The sequence below is a fragment of the Mytilus californianus genome, unplaced genomic scaffold, assembly GCF_021869535.1.
Source record: "Mytilus californianus isolate M0D057914Y unplaced genomic scaffold, xbMytCali1.0.p SCAF_5, whole genome shotgun sequence".
NCBI lineage: Eukaryota > Metazoa > Mollusca > Bivalvia > Mytilida > Mytilidae > Mytilus > Mytilus californianus.
In genome coordinates this window covers 12,716,295-12,741,618 of record NW_026262701.1, presented here as the reverse complement: position 1 = coordinate 12,741,618, position 25,324 = coordinate 12,716,295, and the positions used below count along the sequence as shown (strand labels likewise).

Genomic DNA, 25,324 nt, shown 5'->3' with positions numbered 1-25,324 from the left:
TTTTCTAGTGCATGTAGACTGACACGCTGAGTCAGATTTTTACTGTGCTAGTTCAAAAGGTAACAGTCCACAGCAGGGACCAGGAAGACATTTTACCCTACTCAGTCACATTGTTATGACACTGAGCCTACCAGTCTTTAAGCAGTGAACTTATCGTACAAGCAGCAAACACCAATTTTCATGTCTTTGGTTTGACCCCGCCTGGGTTCGAATCCACGACTTCCTGGCTCCTGCACTAGAGGCCAACATGCTACCACAGGACCACAAGGGTGGTTCAATATAAATAACAGTTTTATGGTAATATCAATCAGTTTTGGTGTACTTGCTAAGGATAGTACATGTATTGATGATAATAGGACTCAGCTAATGTACATGTAGCTAGGATGTGTCCAGTGGTTGACAGGTTTTAGATATGGCACGTCCAGACAGATAATCATGCATTTAATGTATGTTCATGAATAAAATACGAGTTTTCAATTCCCCTTTTAGGAATGAGCTGTCCCGTTTGACCTGGGGTCATTCGGGGTAAAACACACACAAAGTCAAAGACAACGTGCATAGTTTGTTACGAGATGATATTTGCTTTATTATGTCATTTTTTCCCGGGAAAATATACAGTTGGAAGATCATGTATAAAATGAGGTCAATCACCTGAAGGAACATAATCTTCGTCGCTTCCTGAGCTGTAATCTTCTTCGTCTGACATTTTTATATTTTACAATTTTCGCACAATAAATTCAGAATTGTGACCGGAAGTGTTTTCTCCTACTATAAGGTGTTCATAAGTTTTGAACCCTTTTATTCCTAGTACATTTTACAACATTATGTTATTTAGAACTATTCAAAATATTTGATATTGTATGTGTATAGGTAAAATTATGGATTCTAATTATATCAAACGAAATGTTTCCAATTCAAGAGCCCAAATATTTGTACCGAAAAATGACCACTTTATAATAAGTTGTCAATTTCTGAAACCGTCAACCTGGAACAGTTTTTCAGATTGTACCATATCCAGAGGTTTAATGGGAAAGGTTGATTTTTGATGCATTTTATTAATGATATATAGCCTTAATATACTGTGTTATATGTAGATTGTTGATTTATGAAACAAATAGACAGTCAAGGGTATAACTCTATATGGTTATTACAATTAGAGAAAAATAACATACATGTACATTTGTTATTGTGGACTAAAAAATCCAAAAACTGTGATAACTTATGTATGTTACATGTTTCAAAGGGGTGATATACATCCTTTGTTTTGTTAAAATGTATACAAGTTCTATTGATATTATTATTGTCTTTATGTACTAAACTATAGAAAGATATAACAGTTCATATTTTGACAATCATGCATAGGGTATCAGGTCGTTCCGGCCCCAAACCAATCCGGCCCCAAGTCGATCCTGCCCAAAGTAATGAATAATCTATATTAACTTCGGAGAATTTGGTGACATATTTGAATCGGGATAAATTGCCCGAGAACACAGTTATTTCGTAGTGCATTTCTTTTAGACAAAAAATGAAAATAAAAAAAATCCCACCTGCGCATTCTAAATAATATTTTTACAGTGTGGTGGACTATTTTTGGGACAAATTATATCAAAATTATAAAAAACTTCATCAGCTATCACTCAAAATATGGCCAATTTTATGTTAAGCATATTAAGGGGGTCTTATATTCTTTTGACAGCTTCCGAAATACTATTTTTTGACCTTTTTTAGCTGGACCAAATCACTACTTTACTTTAAAATTCATGACCCATATTTTTTTACAGTGTTATTACATCCCCCTACTTGCTATTTGAGGCATAAAACATGAAGAAATAAATTTGGAAGGGGTATAAAAAAAAATAGCAGCTGCAAGTAACACACTGTCCACACTAGGGACTATATTTGTAGACAACGAAAATCAAAGGACGATAACTGTGTTCCCGGATCAAAAGGAATTTGTAAAAAGTATCAATGTTTGATGACAGCATGTACATGTAAGTGAAGTATGCCTAATATTGGAGTAACAATCAGATGAATTATTTTAAATGGATACGAAAATGAGTGTGATTGTTTCTGTTTGTAAAGCAGCATCAAATTATAAATATGAAGTTATTTTCCATGATAACTTGGAATATCATGGGGATTTTTTTTTTTTTTATTTTATTCACACATAGAAGAGATAAATAGATACTTATAGGCTTATTATCCAATGGAACATGTATAAAAATGTAACTCATCATATAATGACTTGTTAAAATCAAATCATTAGTCTATACATTTGTAATCATGATAATTGGTTTGTTTATTCAACAGTTGTCTGATGATCGTGAACTAAAGTAACGCTAGTCGTAATCACTTAATTCAATCAAAATCATGATTGATAAAAGTTACGTAATCAACAAGGTCTTTATAGATTGATCTTTTATTTGAAGTTATAATACTGAATTATTATATATTTTTTCAGCACTACTACAATAACAAATACACTAGCTATCATAAGCAGTACATATAATATAAAGAACAACTAACAGCACTATAATTGTTCAATTTGATATGCTCACCAAGAAAAAACGCACTATTATACTAAACATAAGGTATACTCAAATTCAGCATTTTATAATTAAAATTAAAGTTATATAAACATATAGATTGAAGACAAACATGTACTAACGCAATATCAAATATTAGATAAAGAAGACATGTATTTATTGTGAAACAACTCTACATGATCGTGAATCAAATACTTTGTTGTGAATATTCATACTAATAATACATTAACACTTAACAGCTTCAAAATCTAAACAAAAGGCCTGCACTCTATGCTGAGGGATCAGTTCGACGAGTCTGTTGAATACCTGTTAAAAACAATTAAAATTACGAAGGAAATTTTAATCATCTTGTATATATAGAATTTTAATGTAATACACCATAATCATATACAATGTACATATAAATATGTAATACATCAACAGTGTAGATATATAAAAGATGCATAGTTGTCTCATTGACATGTACCCTATAGATTTTGGTACTATACTGATCTCACAATCTCATTGACATATACCAAGTATAAACCACATAAATAGTTATAAAAATGTATTACTTATTGCTTTGTAATCTTTCTTCTCTTTGTGAGACATCAAGATGAAGAGAAGAGGTATCTGCTTCATACAGTTGTCTTTTTGGACGAAGGCATGGATTGAGAACATCTGGTAGAAAGGCTTCTTTACCACTTTGAATGTACCATCCATATACCACTTCTTTGCAGTTTGTAGTAGTTGCAGCTGTTCTTGTGTGGCAAACATCATGTGACACTTGTCCCTGACTGTATAACATCGGTTTTACACACCACTGATCTATACTGAAAATCATAACTTTAATTGTATTTCTAAATGAAGGCAATGTTAGAAATCACAACTATACTCATGTTTGTCTAATCAAAATGGAAGACATCTCAAGCAATAGGATATAATGGATATTGTTATAAAAATAATTGTTTTATATATGTAAATAACAGCTGTCAATCAGTTTTACAATGATTGCCTCATTATATCTGGTACACAGAATAATAAGATCAAAAGATTGATTAATAAACTAGCAGTAATCCTGACAACATTTAATTCATTCTTCTTTGTTTATTGTGTATGTGTGTTTTATTGCAAACATGACTAATAACTTAAAACTACTTTTACATTAATGAACCGACAAAAAAGATTTTTGATTGATTTTATCACTTGATTAACGCCACATGTAAAATTCAAATCCTAATCTTTTATAAAATACTTATGTAGGACACCGGAATATCGCGAATTTAAATATCGCGAATTTAAAATTGGGAGAATTTAGATCTGGTTGGTAAACCTCAGAAAAAAGATGGCGCTAAAATTTCCCAGTTTACAGTAATGTGATGATATTGATGAAACTCATGTTGTCTCATATTTGTATACCAAAAACATATACTTACAAGTACAATATTTATACTGATGAAGTTGATGAATTGTCTCATGTTCGTATACCAAAGTTTATATGTATCAGCTTGGGGATCGGCTTGTACAGTTGTGTATGTAATTTTTTGTTATTACATATATAACACTTAAATCATTCACACGAACAGCACTAAAGTGTGTTATTACAGCTTCTCTACATGACTTCAAAGCCTTTGCTCAGACATATATCATGCTTTATCACAATGTATTTTAATTTATTGTAAGAAATAATGACCAGAGCATGTAATGAGGTTCTGCGCAAGCTTAGAGAGTAATTACCAAAAATCTCATGTAATAAGTTGTATACCTGTAATAACTAAGCCTTGCTATTACAGCTTAGTTTATCCCTTAAAAGCCTTGTATCATTGACTCGCCATGGTTGATAAAAAAATGTATTAATTTAATTTGAAAATTAGTTATCAAGACTATGTATTAAGTTACTGCGCAAAGTTTCAGGAATTCCCAAGTTCTCACTAAAAATTAAAATATTTATGATTGATTTAACAAATAATAAACATATATTACTACAGATTAAGAAATAAAGAGTAGACAACTCATGAAAGTATCTGTTATAACACATGTATGATATTTTCTCTAATAACCCTATAGAGTTATTCTTACGTCATCGTTCTATGACGTCGGGTAGCTCATTCATAAAAAAGCATATGACGGGGGAGTACGATCGGAACAGCCCAAACAATATATTCATATTTTACCACGGGTGTGTACTCAAAGCGTTTGAAGAACGTCATGTTAGAATTAAGAAATAATTCATGGGGGCTTGAATATATCGTGATTTTACCACGGGTTGGCCCTTTATGACAAATATTTTACCCTGAGCTATGGGTAAAATATCGGCATAAAGGGACAACCCGTGGTAAAATCATGATATATTCAAGCCCCCATGAATTATTTCGGTTCTAATAGGACAAATACGGCAATTCTTTTGGATCGAAGCGCTCTAGGTGAAGGCATTATTTGCCGTTCCCATAAATAAACGCACTATTAAATTGACGTAAAAGAACGGAGCAAACTGAATAAATGGCATGCTTAAACTATTTACAATGACATATTTAGATAGGTTTGAATTAATCTAAATGATAATTGTATTTATATATCTTATATGGAAACAAAAAATGGCTTATATAACACATTTTAGCATCGTTTGTTTACGTTTCCTTGTTGTGATGATTTTCGGTTTCACAAGCGTGTATTTTCCCGTAAAATGCTTATATTGTTACGTCATCGTTCTATGACGTCGGGTAGCTCATTCATAAAAAAGCATATGACGCGGGAGTACGATCGGAACAGCCCAAACAATATATTCATATTTTACCACGAGTGTGTACTCAAAGCGTTTGAAGAACGTCATGTTAGAATTTCAGTTAATACTTAACCATGTGAACATGTTTTGGAAACTCTTCGATTTAAAATTAAAAAAAGTCCTGTAAATACTCAAATTCAGCTGAAAATAGTTTGTACACGTTATGACCTGAGATTTTCTTCTTCAGTGCAGGTTATAACCTGCATTTTCATTTTCATAGGTTGACAGGTATGTTTCATGAGAAGAAAAAGAAATAAGGGTCAATAAGGGAACACAATTACTTTTTGTTAAATTATATTCATTCTCATTTAACAATCTGTTGTCAACACACTTAATATATATCATATTAACGTTATGAACATTATGTAATAATGTGGCTGAATAATGACTATAGCTGAACTGGTTTTGTGGCTGAAATGTCTTGAAAGCACTATGTTACCAACACAAAATCTATTCTAAGTACAGATAAACTTGTGCACCTAGAAAAGGTTAATGGCATGACAGGAACTTGACAAGTAAATTTTAAATGCACTTTATGTTTCAGAAAATATTTAAATTTCCTGAATTTAAAAAAAATAAATTTCAATGTTATTATATAATCTCTCTCTGAAATAAGGATTTAATAGACTTTAACACAATAGTTATCTTAGTCCAACTTCAAACAATTACTAGATAGGTCTATTTCTTTTATAAATTTATGTATCAGCAGTGTTTATATGACTTTCCCCACCAAAAAGGTCTGTGAACATCATCTGGCAATGCAATTTGAAGCAAACTTAATTGCTCTCTTCTAAGACTTCAGAATCATTGGATTATAAATTACTGTAAACATGGTAAATTCAGAAATTATTGCGTGCATTTATTATTGTGATTTTTAAAGAATGAACAAAAATTTGAGATTAAATATTGTGATTTCAGGAAAATCTTGAAGACTTCTTACAGATATATGAATCAGATATCAGAATGCAAGGTCTTATTATTGCAATACTTACCCAGTTGCATTATTCGTATTAATAAAAAACTCGCAATAATTTCTGAATTTACAGTATCAATTTTATTTTCTAGGTAAATCATGTCGTCTGGATCACAGGATGAGTTCACTACACCATTTAATATATTTGATATGTTAGGTCTTACTCCTGGAGAATCGGCTAAAAGTTTTGCAGGTAAGTTTAATTGTTATGTCTTACTCATGGAGAATTAGCTAAAAGTTTTGCAGGTAAGTTTTATTGTTAGGTCTCACTCCTGGAGAATTAGCTAAAAGTTTTGCAGGTAAGTTTTATTGTACATGTTGTAAGGGTTGCCCCTTGAAAATCCGCTGAAAGTTTTGCAGGTAAGTTTTATTGTACATGTTGTAAGGGTTGCCCCTTGAAAATCCGCTAAAAGTTTTGCAGGTAAGTTTTATTGTTAGGTCTTACTCCTTGAGAATTAGCTAAAAGTTTTGCAGGTAATTTTTATTGACTTGAATAAGAACATGTTTGTAATACTCCTATTCATAGACATGTATATATAAATTACAGATTAATTGGTTATCAATCATGTTATTGATAAGAGTAATTATTTGTTCACAGTTGGAAGACATCACCAGTTTTATACAATTTATTGATTACTCTTGCATATGATTTGTTCAGTGATAATCATGATTTTTTGATAATATATATTTATAATGTTACAGAGTACAAACAAAATGAATCATTTAAGTTTAGGGGACCATCTTGTCCTTGGTGTATTATATTCCATCTTCTACTTCATTTGGTCTCTGGTGGAGAGTTGTCTCATTAGCAATCATACCAAATCTTCTTATCATTATTATTATTGCATTTATTATTGCGATTTTGTCATTTTAGACTAAAATGCGATTTTAATTTTTGCAATATTGGGAAAAATCCTGTTTAATTCCTCTAAAAAATTTCAAAATGCGAGTTTAAATTATTGCTATTATAACCCTGTCACATTTTTCGCAATAATAAAAACATTGCAACATTTTCTGAATTTACAGTATTTGATTCCTATTTCAGTGTCACAGCTTGCATTTAGCTTTAGCTTTTCAATGAACACCTTTTCAGTTACTTTCAAGATGAGTACTTTCAATAAAAGTTCTGTTCCATAATTAAATGCATTGATTATTTCCTAAAATTCTATGAGATTTTTTTCTCATATAAAAATAATAAGAAGTGGTATGATTGCCAATGAGACAACTCGCCACCAGAGGCCAAATGACGTAAAAGGTTAGCACCTATAGCTCACTGTACAGCCTTCAACAATGAGCAAAACCCATAGCACATGGCAAGCTATCGAAGGCCCTGAAATGACAAATGTAAAACAATTCAAACGAGAAAACAAACCACCTGATTTAAAAAAAAAAAGGCAAAAAACAAATAAGATTTAAAGCAACAACCACTGAATTGCAGGCTCCTGACCTGGGACAGGCTCATACAGAAAGTGGCAGTGTTAAACATGTTTGGAGGCACACACATCTCACTGATTTCCATGTTTTTCTTATCAAATGTATTTGGTGGCTGAGTGGTCTTAGTAGTCGAACAACTGTATCACTAGCCTGTCAACACTGAGGTTATGAGTTTGAATCCTGGGCTCATGGCAGGTGCGCTCGATTTTAATTTAATTGACTAGGATTGTCAGTTTTACAATTTCCAACTGAAGGTCTGTGGTTCTCTCCGGACTTCCTCGAACAGTAAAAGCTGATCATCACAAAATAGCACAAAAGTGCTGTAAGTGGTGTTAAACACTGATCAATCAATTGACTACAATTTATTAAGCAAGTCCTTGAATAAAATATTGCTAAAAAATTGGAGGTTATAATATAACAGACTACTTTTTAAATGCTTTTAAGCAACAGGCAGTGAATGTGTCAGTTTAATAGTTTCATTATCACATGAAACAAAGTAAACAATTGATGACTATCTTTGTCAATTAAATATACATGAATGCTTATATTGTTAATACAGGTATTTTTGTATTTTATTTCAGAAATCTGGTACCAGGTATTCTTATGGGCCTTATTCACCTCCATCTTTGTACATGCCATAGCAGCCATTTTAGCCTTTATACGATTGAGAAAACATAAGATTGGACGATGGATGTCACTTGTCATTATAGTGATGGGAGTTTTATGTCCATTGACAGGTGGTGTAATTACAAGTAGGTATTCTCTGGTGTCCTTGTCAACATGTATTTCTTCCTCCTAACAGAATCTTTCGCTGGAAACTTTGTTATAGAACAAATATTCTATACCCTTATTCTTTCAGGAACAAATGCTGTAATATTTCTTCCAATGGAAATAATATTCCAGAATATTTCTTCTGTTTAAACTAATATTATAAAGGAACATCTATCGCATAAAGTTTTCAGACGGTCCATATATTACATATATTTCTCACTGGACAATAAGCAAACAACAATCATGTACAATCAGAATGTATCTTTAATTTACCTGAGTTATCTCCCATAAGAGCTGGAGCTGGGTTAATCTCAGCAGCTTGTTACAACCAAAAGACTGTATAAATGCAATAACTCTCAACAATTTCTAATTTTTTGTGTGAATAAAATCTATGTTATTATGCTTTTTGTTCAAGTAAAAAAGATTTCTATTTGGTTTATAACAACTGAAAATACATACTTAAGGAAGTTCGCTACTCAGTTTCAAAATAACAAGCTTTTCATAACACTAGTATATATTGATAGTGGATTAGTAAAGGATCCATATGAGCGGAAAAAAAATGTAGGTCCGTGTGCTTGTTTTCGAGATATTAGCCATTGAAATTTTGGCGGGAAAATGTTCTCTCTTGATTTTTCATAGCTTTATCATTGACAAGTTTAAGTTCACAAAAGTTATTATTAAATAACAAAGTTTTTATAAGACTTTTACAGATGGCTTATAATTATACATGTAAAAGATTTATAAAAAGAAAAATGGGGATTAGTGGGCAAAATTTTTTAAGGCATTCAAATGGATAAAACCAGAGGATTCCAAACATCTGACAAAAATTCCAAAACATGCCAAGCGAACATCCTTTATTTAAATTTTTTTGCAAAATCTATATATTTAAATCTGTAAAACTGTTTACATATTATCTGGAAAATAATAGAGAGAATGATATTTTACCATATGCATTTAACATATACATTTAAACACAGTGAATTAATAATAGTTAGAAGATATTTGGTAATTTAAAATCATTTATTAGACATTATTTTTTAATGTGAATCTGAAGAAAATTGACATTTCTACATGCTAAATTTATGTGAATCTATATTTATGTTGTCTTAGATAGATGTTTAACAAAAATAAAAGAGAAATTAGTGCCATGTGCATCCTATTACATCTTTGCATGAAGAAAAACATAAAATGAATAATATATTAGTAATTTTCCTGCATGGAATGAAATTTTAGAAATTTGATGTTGAACATATTTAAGATACAACATTTTGTGCTAATATGGCTTTGCAGAATATCAAGTTAAAATGTTATTAATTAGTGAAAATAAATATTACAATGATTTAATTATTTAATGTTAAGAACTTTCCCCAAAGCTGGCAATATTATGTTGGTTGACTTAACAAATATAAGCTTGTATCCTGTTCCACGAGGATTTCCCTCCATATACACTTTATATATTTATTTAAAGCCAATAATTAAGAAATAATTCATGCAAGCCATAGATTTGTTGGAAATTTTCACATGTCCCTGCATCTTATGCATTACTTCTTTTTGTTATGCATTAGAATATGAATAACGGTTCTGTAGTTTCTTTTTTCAATTTTAATTTGAACACAACGAAATCCACATAGTGTTTGCACATAGGTTACAATACATGTGGATTTACGTGGGAGGTAAATAGTAACAGCCACCAATATGGACATCTCTGAGTCTGCACTTAGTATAGATAAATCGAGAATTTTATCACGCTGTTGTTTACAAATCGAAAGAGGCACATCATTTTAGAATTAATGATAACCAAATATAAGAATGGGACATCAGTGATGTTACTAATCATTTACGATACATTAACTGAGCACGATCAATTAAACAGTGTTCTTTCTTTTTTTCAGGTGCTACAATTGCTGGATTTTATCGTGGATCTGATTTTGAGATGAAGCCATTCATTGCTTTGTTATGGGGACTAGGACAAACTGTAGTAGTTATAGTTGTATCATTCAGTAGAATTCTAGCTACATTATGATAAAGGCTATGTCACTAGCATTATGAACATCAAAGAAAAGAAAAATGCCATGCTACTGAAGGCCTATTTGAATGTGGACACAACTGCAAAAAGGATATGACATTTCAATCTGTGAAATGTCAATATGAACTTGTCTTTCTAGTCATTATAGTACTCAAGCCATCACATGAACAAGTACAATTTTAATGTAGAACATTATGTCAATACTATTATAGACATTTATATGGATTTCAAGGTCAAAGGTCACAGACAGTTGATGTTAGTAGTGATTGTTCTGTTGGTTAGAACATACATGTATTTTATGCATTTCAATTCTAGTCATTGTATTTTTGCTTCTATAGAATGTAACCTCACTTGGCTTAAAGCTTTGTCTGTCCCACTAGGAGAAATGGTTGATCAAAGCAAGTGCTTGAACTTTATTAAATTATATTGGTACATTATGACTTCATACAAAGATTAAATAGTGAAAGTGCATAAGACCTTCACTCTTGGATTCCTTCTTCAAACATTGTCCGATGCTTGGCAATGGAGATAGCTTAAACTCAAATTAATCTGACATTGGTTTCTAGACCCTAATTCAAATGTTAAGGTCATCTGGTAGCATCATAAAAAAACATCAACTAAAATTATTGGTGATAGTAAGGTTGAACAACCACTTATTAAAATAAGAAGATGTGGTATGATTTCCATTGAGACAATTGTCCACCAGAGACCAAATGAGGTAGAAGTAAGCAACTATAGTTAAACGTACAGCCTTGTCTTTTACTGTTGTAAATTATTATAAACATATTATTTTAACCCAGTAAACATGGATAAAATATACTTTAAGTGAGCGTTTTTTAAAGAATTAACTTACTCTAACTGTCAAAATGGATGCCACATTTTATAATATTCAAATAGTATTACAGAATATATAGATACATGTGTTTAATACTGCAACCATACACAGGAATGTATTTGATGATAAATTAACAGGTAAAGTCATTATTTTGTTATACCTCAGGTATATTTTAATACCGAAATTATATTTATAGGATAACCAAGATTCAGATAAAATGCATTTTACTTAAGGTAATTAAGCTGCAGAGAGAGTGAGATAGATGATTAATATAATTATCGGGCAAGTTGCAATTTCATACAACAATGTTTTTAGTATTAGAAAAAATTTGTTATAATCATGACTTATGGGTTAAATCTATTACTTATGTGGATATCATTTTAGAGTTAAAAATATTTGTTTCTTTGCTTTACTACTTTTAGATTTTACACCATTCATTATTTATTATTTCTTCAGTGAAGTGTAGCCAGTTTTCAAGTTTTAATTGTAAAATTTTATGATAATTGATGTCTTTATGCAAGGAGGTTAAAATACAAAGTACCATTGTTATGTGTTATATTTTTGTCGAGCCTTCGACTTTAGTGGAAAAAGCGAGACATAGCGATCCTACATTCCGTTGGCGTCGTTGTCGTAATCCGCGGCGGCGTCCACAAATATTCACTCTGTGGTTAAAGTTTTTGAAATTATAATAACTTTCTTAAACTATCCTGGATTTCTACCAAACTTGGACAGAAGCTTGTTTATGATCATAAGATAGTATCCAGAAGTAAATTTTGTGAAAATAAAATTCCTGTTTTTCTGTATTTTACTTGTAAATGGAATTAGTTTTTCAGCCGGGAAACATTACATTCACTCTGTGGATAAAGTTTTTAAAATTTTAATAACTTTCTTAAACTATCCTGGATTTGTACCAAACTTGGACAGAAGCTTGTTTATGATCATAAGATAGTATCCAGAAGTAAATTTGTTAAAAAAAAAATTTCATTTTTTCCGTATTTTACTTATAAATGGACTTAGTTTTTCCGCCAGGAAACAATACATTCACTCTGTGGTTAAAGTTTTTAAAATTAATAACTTTCTTAAACTATCCTGGATTTGTAGCAAACTTGGAGAGAAGCTTGTTTATGATCAAAAGCTAGTATCTAGAAGGAAATTTTGTTAAAATTTTGTACCTGTTTATCCGTATTTTACTTATAAATGGACTTTTTTTTCTTCCAGTTAACATTAAATACAGTCTGCAGTTAAAGTTTTTAAAACATTTATTAGATTCATAAACTATCCTGGATTTGTACCAAACTTTGACAGAAGCTTCTTACAATCAAAAGATAGTATCTAAAGGAATATTTTTATTGATTTTTCTCCTCATTTTTGTTGAGCCTGCGATTAACAGCAAAAGTAGGCGAGACACTGGGTTCCGGGGAACCCTTACGAATTTTTTTGACATTTGTTTGAATAATAAATTATCACATTTTATAATGTATTTTAGACAGTTTTCTTTCTTGGCCTATAAAACTATCCACAGTATACACAAAATTAAACTATGAAATTGCATACTGAAGTGAGTTTTTAAATCTGCTGATTTATCTTATTCTTTCAAAACCTTATTTGCAAAAATGTTCCTAAACAAGGAAATGTCATTATCGACTTCAAGTGACCAAGTATGTTTTGGATGAAAATTTTAGGCCGATTTTCAGCTCACATGGATCAAAGGGTCATATCAGCATGTTCTAGTCTTGGATAAGCATGTAATAATTGCCACTGGACATTTAACTGTCCTCCATCAATGTATATATAATAAGGATATAGTTTTAGGATTCACTTGAAACCATTGTAATTTTGGAGTTGCAGAGTGTTACCCTGTACAACAGGTATTTGAGTAGCTTCTTCCTGGACTCATTAAAATGCAGAAAACATCCAAGTAACAAAACTGCAATGTAAATTAAATTGTTCCTGAAATAAGTTTTTTACTTGTTCGCTTCATACATTTGAATAGTTTTTGTGAAGTGGTACGCAGCAAGCTGTTACCTTACACCTAATCCTGATCTGTATTGGGACTGATGATGCTGGTTGTCATACTAAAATTCTAATGAGCAATAAAATCATATATCTTAGAGGTTTACCAAAGGACCAAGAAAGAATATATATTTTATCAATTAATGACACACAATGACTTCACTCAATTGGAAAAACTTAAAAGCAAAGGAACATTTGCATTGCTTTTATTGCTTTTCTTCATCTCAAAGTCATTTCCAGCCTTGAGAATGGAACAAAAAAGCTCACCCAAATGAAAGCTTTATACAGCCCCTAGCATTAATGAGAGGAATTCTTTGCTATATTTAGATTAACCTACATCTGTTGAACACAGCTTCACAGAAATAATAACATATTATAAATTATAGCTGGCAAAGAAATCCTCCAAATAGTCATAAATTGATCATGACCAACAATCTCATTGTAAGAAACAGAAACAAGAAAAACATTTAGACAACAGAGTGCATCAAGTTGTATGTTAGATAACTTGGCATGAAATTCTGTATGAAACAACAAAATAATTCGGGTGGACTGAATATAGAACAGTTTCATGAAACAAACTTGCAAAACGTGAGAAAATGAAGTATCACTCATAGGGAGAAGTTATCTCAGAATAAATATGACTTAACCGTCAAAATAAAAGAGCACACACTTCATGCATGAGGAAATTTTTATTATCTTCACACAACACTAGAGACAAACTTTGTTAATATAAAGGAAAAGAAAGGATAAGGTGTATCAACTGATGACACAAACTTAACACCTGAACGAAAACCTAAAGCAAAGGAACTGTATTTTTATTGTTTATCTTTATCTCAGAGAGCAGTGATGCCATCAACATGGAGAAAAAACTCCCACCTCAATGAAGGTTCAAGACAATCCCTAACACCAGTTAAACCTTTTGAGAATTCTGTGTAAAATGTTGATCACATTTCATCTGAAGTAAACAGCTGTTCAGTTAGGTATATCAACAAATTACAAATTATATCTGGCAAATAAAACTAACAAGTACTGCCAGTTTGATTCATTTGGCACACCAGTAACTTACTATGACAACAAATATATTTCAATTGTATGCCACCAAACACCTTTATTGCTATGTTCAAACATTTTCTTAGCTAATTTTCTTATTTTAAGAAACTTCTTTTGCATAAACTAAACACAACTTATAACCATTGGATTGGTTTTGTATGTTATGATTCCATTAATCATGACCCCCAAAAACAACCATATGATATGCTGATAACATAGGTTTATGGAATAACTTTCATCAGGTAGGAGGGGCCTCAATGGCTAAGTGGCCTAGGAAGAACATTTTCAGCCATCACTAGCCATTCAACACTGAGATTGTGAGTTTGAACTCTACAAGTGGCATGCGTTTTGACTGATCTTAATTGACTAAAATTGCCAGTTTTCCTGTAGAAAGTTGTGGTGCCCTAAAGGAAAGCTGGCATGCTCCACCAGTAAAAACTGATAGCCAAAAGAGCTGAAAGTGGCATCAAAAACCAACAATCAATCACTCAGTCATCAGGTAGAATAATCCAAAAAGTTTGAATATCCTGGATTTTAGAGCAAAAAACCCAAGAAAGATCCCATTGAGGTGAACTATGTCCAAAGGGGTTACAAGTTGAAGTACAATTACACATTTTTAATTGGAAATTTACAGACAAAATCAATCATTTAAAACATGCTAGTTTAGAAATTAATAAATGAATCTTATTTCATAATACAATGCATAGTTACTACATATGTTTTGTAGGGTTCTTATAACAATAAAAAAACAAGAATGTGTCCATAGTATATGGATGCCCCAATCGCACTACCATTTTCTATGTTCAGTGGACCGTGAAATTGGGGTAAAAACTCTTAATTTGGCATTAAAATTAGAAAGATCATATCATAGGGAACATGTGTACTAATTTTCCAGTTGATTAACTTCAACTTCATCAAAAACTACCTTGACCAAAAACTTTAACCTGATGCAGGACAGATAGATGGACGAATGGAAGCAAAGACTGAAAAACATAATGCCCCTCTACTTTGGTAGGTGGGGCATAATAATAGATGTGGTATGATTGCCATTGATACAACTATCCACCAAAGTTCAAATGAAGTGGATGTAAGCACTAATAGGCAATCGTACGGCCTTCAATAATGAGAAAAACTCATACCATATAGTCAGCTATAAAAGGCCCTGAAATGAAAAATATGAAACAATTCAATTGAGAGAAAACTAACGGCCTAATTTATATCAAAACAAATATGACAAACTTGAACCAAAGACAACCACTGAACTAAAAGCACATAAAGGCGGGTTAAACATGTTTGAAGGGGCCAAACCTCCCCTGAACCTTGGAAAGTGGTGTAAAGGCACAACATCAGAAAATCTATAACAAGAGTGCACACACTGAAATTTCTTGCCTGCTTTACTATTCATTATTCGTTTTATGTTGATAGTCCTAAAGATATAATTTTACTGCAAGTATCACATAAACTAAACATTATCGATGATCCATGAAAATAAGGTCAAGGTCAGACGATACCAAGTAAGACAGACATGTACACCTTACAATCATTACATACCTCAAATATAGTTGACCTATTGCTTATGGTATCGGAGAAACAGACTCAACCAGGAAAACTCCACATTAACCAACGAATCATGAAAATGAGGTCAATGTCAGATTAACCCTGCCAGACAGGCATGTACACATTACAATTATCCCATACACCAAACATACTAGAAGTTGACCTATTGATTATAGTATCTTAGAAAAGGGCACCTTACAACTGAAACTTCACATGGACCAATGAGCTATGAAAATGAGGTCAAGGACAGATGATGCCCACCAGACAGACAGGTACACCTTACAATCATTCTATACACCAAATAAAGTTGTCCTATTGTTATAGTATTAGAAAAAAAGACCAAATCACAAAAGCTTAACATTGACCAATAGACCATGAAAATGAGGTCAAGGTCAAATGAAACCTGCCAGACTGACATGTACATCTTACAATCATTCCATGCACCAAATATAGTTGACATACTGCTTACAGAATCTGGGAAATGGACCTACTAATCATGGTACTTTAACCTTGATGAAATGAGGTCGAGGTCAGGTGAACCCTGTCTGACAGATATGTAGACCTTGAAAGAAACCCATATACCAAATACAGTTATCCTATTACTCATAAGTAAGAAATTTACAAAACAAAAAAATTTTTTTTTAAAGCAGTCGCTGAACCTTGAAAATGAGGTCAAGGACACAGACATATGACAGACAGAAACTTCGTAACATAAGGCATCTATATACAATAAAATGCTCCGCAGGGCGCAGCTTGATACGACCGCAGAGGTCGAACCCTGAACAGTTGGGGCAAGTATGGACACAACATTCAAGCTTGATACAGCTCTGAATTTGGATTGTGATTAAATATTTGACACAGCATAGGTTCCTGACACAGAATGAATGTGGTCTAAGAACTTAAAAATTTTAAATTGGACATTCACCTATTATGGTCCAATATCCAAAATCTAAATACATGGTTAGATTCAGCATATCAAAGAACCCCAAGAATTCAATTTTTGATGAAATCAAACAAAGTTTAATTTTGGACCCTTTTGATCTCAATGTGGACAAAAATGATGACAGGGCCAAATAAAATGCTCCGCAGGGCGCAGCTTGATACGACCGCAGAGGTCGAACCCTGAACAGTTTGGGCAAGTATGGACACAACATTCAAGCTTGATACAGCTTTGCATTTGGATTGTGATTAAATATTTGACACAGCATAGGTTTCTGACACAGAATGAATGTGGTCTAAGAACTTAAAAATTTTAAATTGGACATTCACCTATTATGGTCCAATATCCAAAATCTAAATACATGGTTAGATTCAAAGAACCCCATATATTCAATTTTTGTTGAAATCAAACAAAGTTTAATTTTGGACCCCGATTTGGACCAACTTGAAAACTGGGCTCAAAATCAAAAATCTAAATACATGTTTAGATTCAGCATATCAAAGAACCCTAAGAATTCAATTTTTGTTAAAATCAAACTAAGTTTAATTTTGGACCCTTTGGACCTTAATGTAGACCAATTTGAAAACGGAACCAAAAATTAAGAATCTAAATACACGGTTAGATTCGGCATATCAAAGAACCCCAATAATTCAATTTTTGATGAAATAAAAAAAAGTTTAATTTTGGGTCCCTTTTGACCTCAATGTGGACAAAGTTGACAACGGGGCCCAAAAATCAAAAATCTAAATACATGGTTAGATTCAGCATATCAAAGAACCCCATATATTCAATTTTTGTTGAAATCAAACAAAGTTTAATTTTGGACCCCGATTTGGACCAACTTGAAAACTGGGCCCATAATCAAAAATCTAAATACATGGTTAGATTCAGCATATCAAAGAACCCCATATATTCAATTTTTTTTTAAATCAAACTAAGTTTAATTTTGGACCCTTTGGACCTTTATGTAGACCAATTTGAAAACAGAACCAAAAATTAAGAATCTAAATACATGGTTAGATTCGGCATATCAAAGAACCCCAATAATTCAATTTTTGATGAAATCAAACAAAGTTAAATTTTGGACCCTTTGGACCTCAATGTGGACCAATTTAAAAACGGGGCCCAAAATCCAAAAACTAAATACACGGTATAATTCAGCATATTAAAAAATTCCAAGAATTCAAGAATAAAACCCCATTGAAATTGGTCAAGAAATAAGCAATTTATACGAAGTATCTTCTCTTGCACAATACTGTGCAATTAAATATTTCTTGCTATTGCGCAATACTGTACAATTGACAATTTCTTGCTATTGCGCAATATTGTGCTATTGGATATTTCTTGCTATTGCGCAATACTGTGCAATTGAAGATTTCTTGCTATTGCGCAATACTGTGCAATTGAAGATTTCTTGCTATTGTGCAATACTGTGCAATTGAAAATTTCTTGCTATTGCACATTACTTATTATATAATAATTTACACATCCTGTTTGGTGTGTATCTCCTACCATATCATTATTATTTGCTTTTAAATATAAATCAGACAAATTGGTCTACATAAAGGTCCAAAGGGTCCAAAATTAAACTTAGTTTGATTTAAAAAAAAATTGAATATATGGGGTTCTTTGATATGCTGAATCTAACCATGTATTTAGATTTTTGATTATGGGCCCAGTTTTCAAGTTGGTCCAAATCGGGGTCCAAAATTAAACTTTGTTTGATTTCAACAAAAATTGAATATATGGGGTTCTTTGATATGCTGAATCTAACCATGTATTTAGATTTTTGATTATGGGCCCAGTTTTCAAGTTGGTCCAAATCGGGGTCCAAAATTAAACTTTGTTTGATTTCAACAAAAATTGAATATATGGGGTTCTTTGATATGCTGAATCTAACCATGTATTTAGATTTTTGATTTTTATACGACCGCAAAAAAATTTTTGTGGTCGTATATTGGTATGACGTTGGCGTCGTCGTCGTCTTCGTCGTCGTCGTCGTCTGGTGTCGTCCGGCGTCGTCCGAAGACACATTGGTTTTCGCACTCTAACTTTAGTTTAAGTGAATGGATCTCTATGAAATTTTACCACAAGGTTCAATACCACAAAAGGAAGGTTGGGATTGGTTTTGGGGGTTATGGTACCAACAGTAAAGGAATTAGGGGCCAAAAAGGGGCCAAAAATAAGCATTTTTGTAACTTCCAGACATAACTTGTGTGTAAGTGTATGGATCTCTCTGACATTGTACCACAAGGTTTCATATCACAAAAGGAATGCTGGCATTGATTTTGGGGGTAATTGCCTCTAAATCTTAGGAATTAGGGGCCAAAAAAGGGGCAAAAAACAAGCATTTTTCTAGTTTCATGACAATAACTTATTAAGTGTGTAATTTTTGCGGTCGTATAAAAAGGAAGCCTCCAGGTCAACTACCCTCTGAAATATTAAGCTTAATACATATAGTTTTTTGGACGCTGGATTGTAATCCCTTTGTCTCTCATTCTGCAACTTTTGATGCAGGCGAGACAAAAATCATTAAAACACAGAAATACTTCTTGGTATTATTTTATTATAATTTTATTTACATCATCTCTCATTACTACAATATTGCATAGAAACAATGTAAATATCTGTCATGTACATATGAATGTCTTTATAATTGAATATGAAAACATTATCAGAATATCAATAAACTAATAGTTCTGATTAGGAACATTTTTAAGTTAAACTTGCTTTTAAAAATAATAACAGCAGCAATATTAAGATCCACTGATATATTATCAAACTAATAAGATAGAGAGATCAGATTGTTTCCAAAAATAAGATTAAATGTGTACCTATATACCAAAGTTATCATTTTGCTTTTAATTCTTTCTTATTTTGAAAATAGAAATTGTAGCCAATAAATAAACAGCTTCATCATGAAAACAATGTATGCCTTGCTCCTTATTTTACCATTAAAGGCCGATTACTTCAGTAAAAAAACAATGTGGTACACATTAAAAATTTGAAAACAAGGTAGCATTTGCTGTTGTAAGACAAGTTACAATGGAGTTGGTTGCACTAACTCATAAAATCTGAAAAAATTTTAAAACGTGATAATGTTATGAAAATTTGATGAAAAATATGTGAATATGTCCAATTGTTTTAGTTAAAGAAAATTTTCACCAATTGCGTTATCAGTGATGTATTTGTGACATCATAAATTGAGTGGAAGTTCATAAAAACCCAGATTTTTTGTAGAATTTTTTTTTCTGAAAAATTAATAGTGGCCTACAAATATTTTTGCTAAAATATTCTTCTTTACTTTCCTTGTATAATTTTACAAAGTCAAATAGATAAAACAAAAAGTCTACCAGTGTTTAAGTGTTCTTTTTGGTATGTTGTTAAAAATATGTTCACATGAAAAATATCATCTTTAGTGTTTTACACTTAAAAACCCTTTTCTAAACGGAGATTACTTATTTTGCTCTTAAAAATAAACGTAAAGACAAAATGTCATTTAAGGTGGTACCTAACACTACAGGGAGATAACTCTGTAAAAATCAGCTAAACGTTTTAATTACGTTGTATTGTTAAGGAAATATTAAGCTTCTCAATGATCAAAATTAGTGTTTGTCAAACTGCTATATAACCAACGAAATTTTTCTGATAAAGTGGTTGGTTCAATTTTTTTGAAATTTTTATATTTTTGTCAAAGGGTCAAAGTAAACATTTTGTCAAAATTTTATGAAAATTAAACAAGCCAAATTAATATTAGTCAAGGTGTTGGGTACCACCTTAACTCAACAACCATAGCTTTTTATGTAGTTTTGGTTTTACAAATAAACTGAAAGCAGTTTGAATCTGATACAAGTAAAATAGCACTATTGGACAGGAAGAAATTAAAAGAACAATAATATAAAAGATATTCTAACATTATAATTACAACCATGATGATATATATTTACAATAATGACTAGTCAATAGATATGAAAAATAAAATGATATAATCTAAAATGTCATTCTTTTTTCATATAATATTACAAAAGAAACTATACAATTTCTCATTTTATATACAAATGAATGGTTTTGACAGTAAGAGACATACAAATATTTTCGCTGCATTAAAATTTGTATAAATATGGAATATTTACATGAAGGTTATATACATTGTATGTACAATCATTTGCAATAAAATATGGACATAAAAATATATAATAATATGAAGAAGAATATTTCATTGTCAATAAATTTTCAGAAAAGATTACTAAAGATAATACAGGTATATCAAGATCTGATATGTGTTTCTAATGATATTTTTATTATGGAAAATTCAAACATTGACCTGATTAAAAAAAGGAAACTTACACAAGCTGTTCTAGAATTAAATATTGGGGGTCAGAAGGCATTATATGTACCCCCAGCTACCCAAAATTTAATATTTATTCAAATACAAAGTGATTCTTGAAGCAGTTGTCACAAAATATAACCATCTATCAGTTTCATTTACAGTACCTCATGACCCCCCTTTCCTCAGACATGTTCAATTATGAAACAGCCCTATAAATAGCTTTTGCATAAGTAGATGATAAATTTAAATGTTAGCTAAATTGAAGCAATTTTCAATTAATGTTTATTTGATAACCCCATAAAGAGGTAACTTTTTACAGTAAAACCTGTTTTAAGAGACCACTTAAGGGAGAGCTAAAAAGTAGTCTTATAAAACAGGTGATGTTTCAATAAGGGTTCAATCTTTATGAACGACATTACAGAGGAACCTTAACTTAATGGTCTTATAAAACAGGTTTTTACTTACTGTATGTGTTTTTTAAGCAGTTTTGACTGTAGTGGTTTTTTAAGAAGGTTTGACTGAAGTTTAAACTACAGAAATGTTTATTACATTTGATAACGATAACCTTTTATATTTATTTCATTCAAATTTGTAGATTAATAAAACATTATTTTTATATAAAATTTAGAATACTTTCAAAGCATCATTCAATTAAAGATTAAAAATAATGTATAAAAGTAAATCAAATAATAGAAATGTTCATTTGTTCTTTTAAAAAAAAAGAATTCAAATTTATAAAATGTAGTTTGTTTAAAACAAATATCTTATAAAAACTTTACTGTTTATATAAAGCATATTATATAAAATTCATTTCACATCAAGTATAATAAACTTCTATTAAAATCTTTGAAAATTTTCTTCACCAGCAGTATTATTTCTTTTTAGTTCAATCTAAAAAAGATCTGAATTCAATTTCAATCACCAGGTTTATTTTAAATGCATTATTATGAACTGTGAACTAAAGTTTTATTTCTTATACCATGTTAATATGAAATTTATCTTATGTATACAAAAATGCCCTAACTTACATATTAAACATCAGTAACGAGTATAAATTAATGTATATGATAAATGCAATACTGACCATAACAATGAACAATGTAATATGAAACAATGGTATCCACCAACAAAAATGATATTAAAACAAATACTATTACATTTGTACTGTAACAAATATGATTTAAAAATGTATAGCACTATACATGTGTATGATCTTGTGGTATTAACATCTTTATTCTTCTGCTGCACCTATCTGTGCTAGAACTCTGAAATAAAAGGTATATTATAAATAAAAATGTCTGAATCATGTGAACTTTCAATCAATTTCAAACTAAATATACATGTAGGTTAATTGTAAAATTGAAAAGCAAAATTGTAGACTTCAAACGCTATTCAGGGATTTATGATCATTATCTTTTACATTTTAGGGTGTTCTATGTTGTAGCATAATACTTCCTTAAATTTTGTTAAAATTGTCATGTGATAAAGTCACAAAGGATAGATCAGTGGAAGTTTGTATTTATAATGTATATCATTGTACATATATCATCAACTGAACAGTATAAGAATCAACTGTACCTATTCACATGAATACAACTTGTTAAGATTCAGATATTTGTCTAGATTTAGACAGCAGTATAAAGACTATCAAACATAATGACTACTTACAGCTGCCTGAGTTCAGCAATCTGTGAGTACAGATCTCTGTTGATACTCTCTTGTTCCTGTAACCTATGTCTGAGATCATCGATGGTGCTATTCTGCTCCCTGATATGTTGAGCCTGCTCATCATTATTACCAATTAGTCTATTTATTTCATCACATTTGTCCTCATTCACTTTTTCTAACCTAGCAATTCTGTCACCAGTTTCAGACATTTGGTATTGCAATTCATCAACTTTAATTTTTTGAATTCTTAACTGCCTGTCCTTATGTTCACAGATTTCAGTTGTTTCTTGTAATTTCTGATACAATAATATGTTGTCTTTCTTTAAATTCTTTGTTTCAGAATTTAAATTCTTAATTTTGCTGACTTGTTGTGTGTTGTCTGTCTGTAATTGTGAAATTGTGCCATCTTTCTGTGTGTTTTCTGTCTGTAATTGTGTGTTGTCTGTCTGTAATTGTGTGTTGTCTGTCTGTAATTGTGAAATTGTGCCATCTTTCTGTGTGTTTTCTGTCTTCAGATCCGTATTTTCTGCTTTCAATTGTTTAGTTTTAGTTTTCAGTTCAGAACACAGTGCATTTTTCTGCTCAATGGTTGCATCTCTTGTTGCCACATCTCTCCTCAGATATGAATTAACTCTAACTTGTTGAGCTAATGTTTTGTCCTTATTACTATTATCACTACTAAGCTGCCTATTATCATCTTGTAACTGACGATTATTATTACTCAACTGATTCTTCACAGTAGTTAACAGACTATTTTCATCCTGAAGAGATTGATTATCACCCAGTAAATTGTTTATCTGATCCTGTTGGTTAACACTGTGCATGACGGTATGATTTAAAGATAAAAGTAGATTACTTTCACGGTTAGATAGCTGCTGAATACTGTCATCTTTTGTTTCAAGATCTTGCTTCATTTGAGCTGAAAGAAATTTGAATGAAATTTAAATTGCGAATTTTTTGCAATGTTTTTATACATATTCTCTACATACATTTGAAATTAATACTTTAAAACATTTAATTGATTTGAGTTAAAAATCTAATTTTTAGTTTCTTGTTATATTTCCAAATGTACAATATTTCAAGATGTAATAAAGTTCAGAAGAAATAGTATTTTAACATAAATGTTATGACTAACTGTGTTATCAAATAATAGAATGCCTTTACAGTCATTCTCAAGGAATTCATCACACATTTTGAGAACAAAATATAAAATCTAACACTAATTACATCAAACAATTGTAAAAATTATCTCCCTTGACAACAACTTTTCTGTGATATAATTATCTTATGCATTATACAAATTAAAATAAAATAAAAATTTTTGCTATACAACATTCTTTATATCAACACCTTAAAAAATATAAAGGAAATTGTGGTCCATAAATATTAATCAGTTTTCTGTAAAAATTATATGAATGAAAACCTTGATATGACTGTACCTAAAGAACGTCTCTTGTGACGCCTACCTTCCCAGTTCAGGATAAATACTCTGTAATCATGGACTGTTGGAAGCTTTCCTGTATATAATGATAAAGTTAATCAATGTTAAATATTTGCCTTCACAACGTTTCATAAATTTAAGCTATGTTTAGTTTTCAATAACATAAAAGTAATTTCAAAAATTTTCCAGAATAAACAATTTTTAAGCCAAAAATCCCTGGTAAAGCAATTTTTTGAGTGAAAGATTACCAAAATATAATGAGGTAATCATGTCTTTACTTGCAAATTTTGTTCAGAATTGGTGAAAAGTAACAAATAGGACAGAAATCAACTCATTTTGTTTTAAAGACAATAAGAAAATTAAGAAATAGTCAAAACTTAATTGATACTGAATTTTTTTAATTACTGGTATACAATATAAAATGTCACAGGTCATGTATTCCCTCTTTGCAGAGTAAACAATTTGTGTGATTAAACAATTTTGTCTACTTTTTTTGCAATTATTACTGGTAATTTTCTTTTTAAATTCAAAAGGAATAACTTGCTGGTCACATGTAAATAGTAAACTACAACAACTAAAAATTAATCATGCATATTTTATTGTACAAATTATAGTTATACTTTTAAAGTTTGCTGAAAGACTTTTAAATCTTACCAAATTTGGGATAAAACTCATCATATGCTAATTCCAAATCATCAACTGCAAATCTTTCCAGAAGGAAATTTTTAACTGAATTTTGTTCTGCTGGAGTTAACTGATCCCAATCTATAATAAACAACACACGTTAGTTGAAAGTTTTATTAATAATGATAAACAAGCCATTCATACATATTATGCTACAATGAAGGTCATATTTGTCACTAATTTTTATTAAGAGGGAGATAATTTGAAATTTTGTATACATTAAAAAGTATCCATTTCAAACTCATATTTATACGGTTCTTGAAAAGATGAAAACACAGTCAATCTTTACGAAGAA

At 30.9% G+C, this 25,324-nt stretch overlaps 3 protein-coding genes across 6 annotated transcripts in view; 1 reads left to right on the top strand and 2 right to left on the bottom strand.

The window, feature by feature from the left end:
- Positions 1-785, bottom strand: part of LOC127700276 (craniofacial development protein 1-like) — a 12,506-nt gene extending 11,721 nt beyond the window's left edge. Inside the window, exon 1 of the mRNA XM_052203696.1 lies at positions 652-785. Within this exon, the coding sequence (XP_052059656.1) occupies positions 652-706 (55 nt within the window). The 5' untranslated portion in view covers positions 707-785. The remainder of the gene's footprint in view (positions 1-651) is intronic.
- Positions 786-943: 158 nt separating this feature from the next.
- LOC127700277 (transmembrane protein 170B-like) lies at positions 944-12,822 on the top strand. Its single transcript, XM_052203697.1, has 4 exons — positions 944-1,034; positions 6,373-6,473; positions 8,296-8,466; positions 10,378-12,822. Exons 2-4 carry the CDS (start codon positions 6,380-6,382, stop codon positions 10,506-10,508), a joined length of 396 nt encoding a protein of 131 aa, XP_052059657.1. The 5' UTR covers positions 944-1,034; positions 6,373-6,379; the 3' UTR covers positions 10,509-12,822.
- A 9,576-nt stretch (positions 12,823-22,398) lies between these two features.
- LOC127703179 (uncharacterized) overlaps positions 22,399-25,324 on the bottom strand; it is a 22,960-nt gene continuing 20,034 nt past the window's right edge. For 3 of the 4 annotated variants that reach the window (XM_052207704.1, XM_052207705.1, XM_052207702.1), the window contains exons 4-7: positions 25,000-25,110; positions 24,344-24,421; positions 22,905-23,823; positions 22,399-22,501 (exon numbers count right to left, since the gene is read on the bottom strand). In XM_052207704.1, coding sequence (XP_052063664.1) covers positions 22,468-22,501; positions 22,905-23,823; positions 24,344-24,421; positions 25,000-25,110 — 1,142 coding nt within the window. In that variant the 3' untranslated portion in view covers positions 22,399-22,467. The remainder of the gene's footprint in view (positions 22,502-22,904; positions 23,824-24,343; positions 24,422-24,999; positions 25,111-25,324) is intronic. The other variant, XM_052207703.1, reaches the window with a different exon arrangement.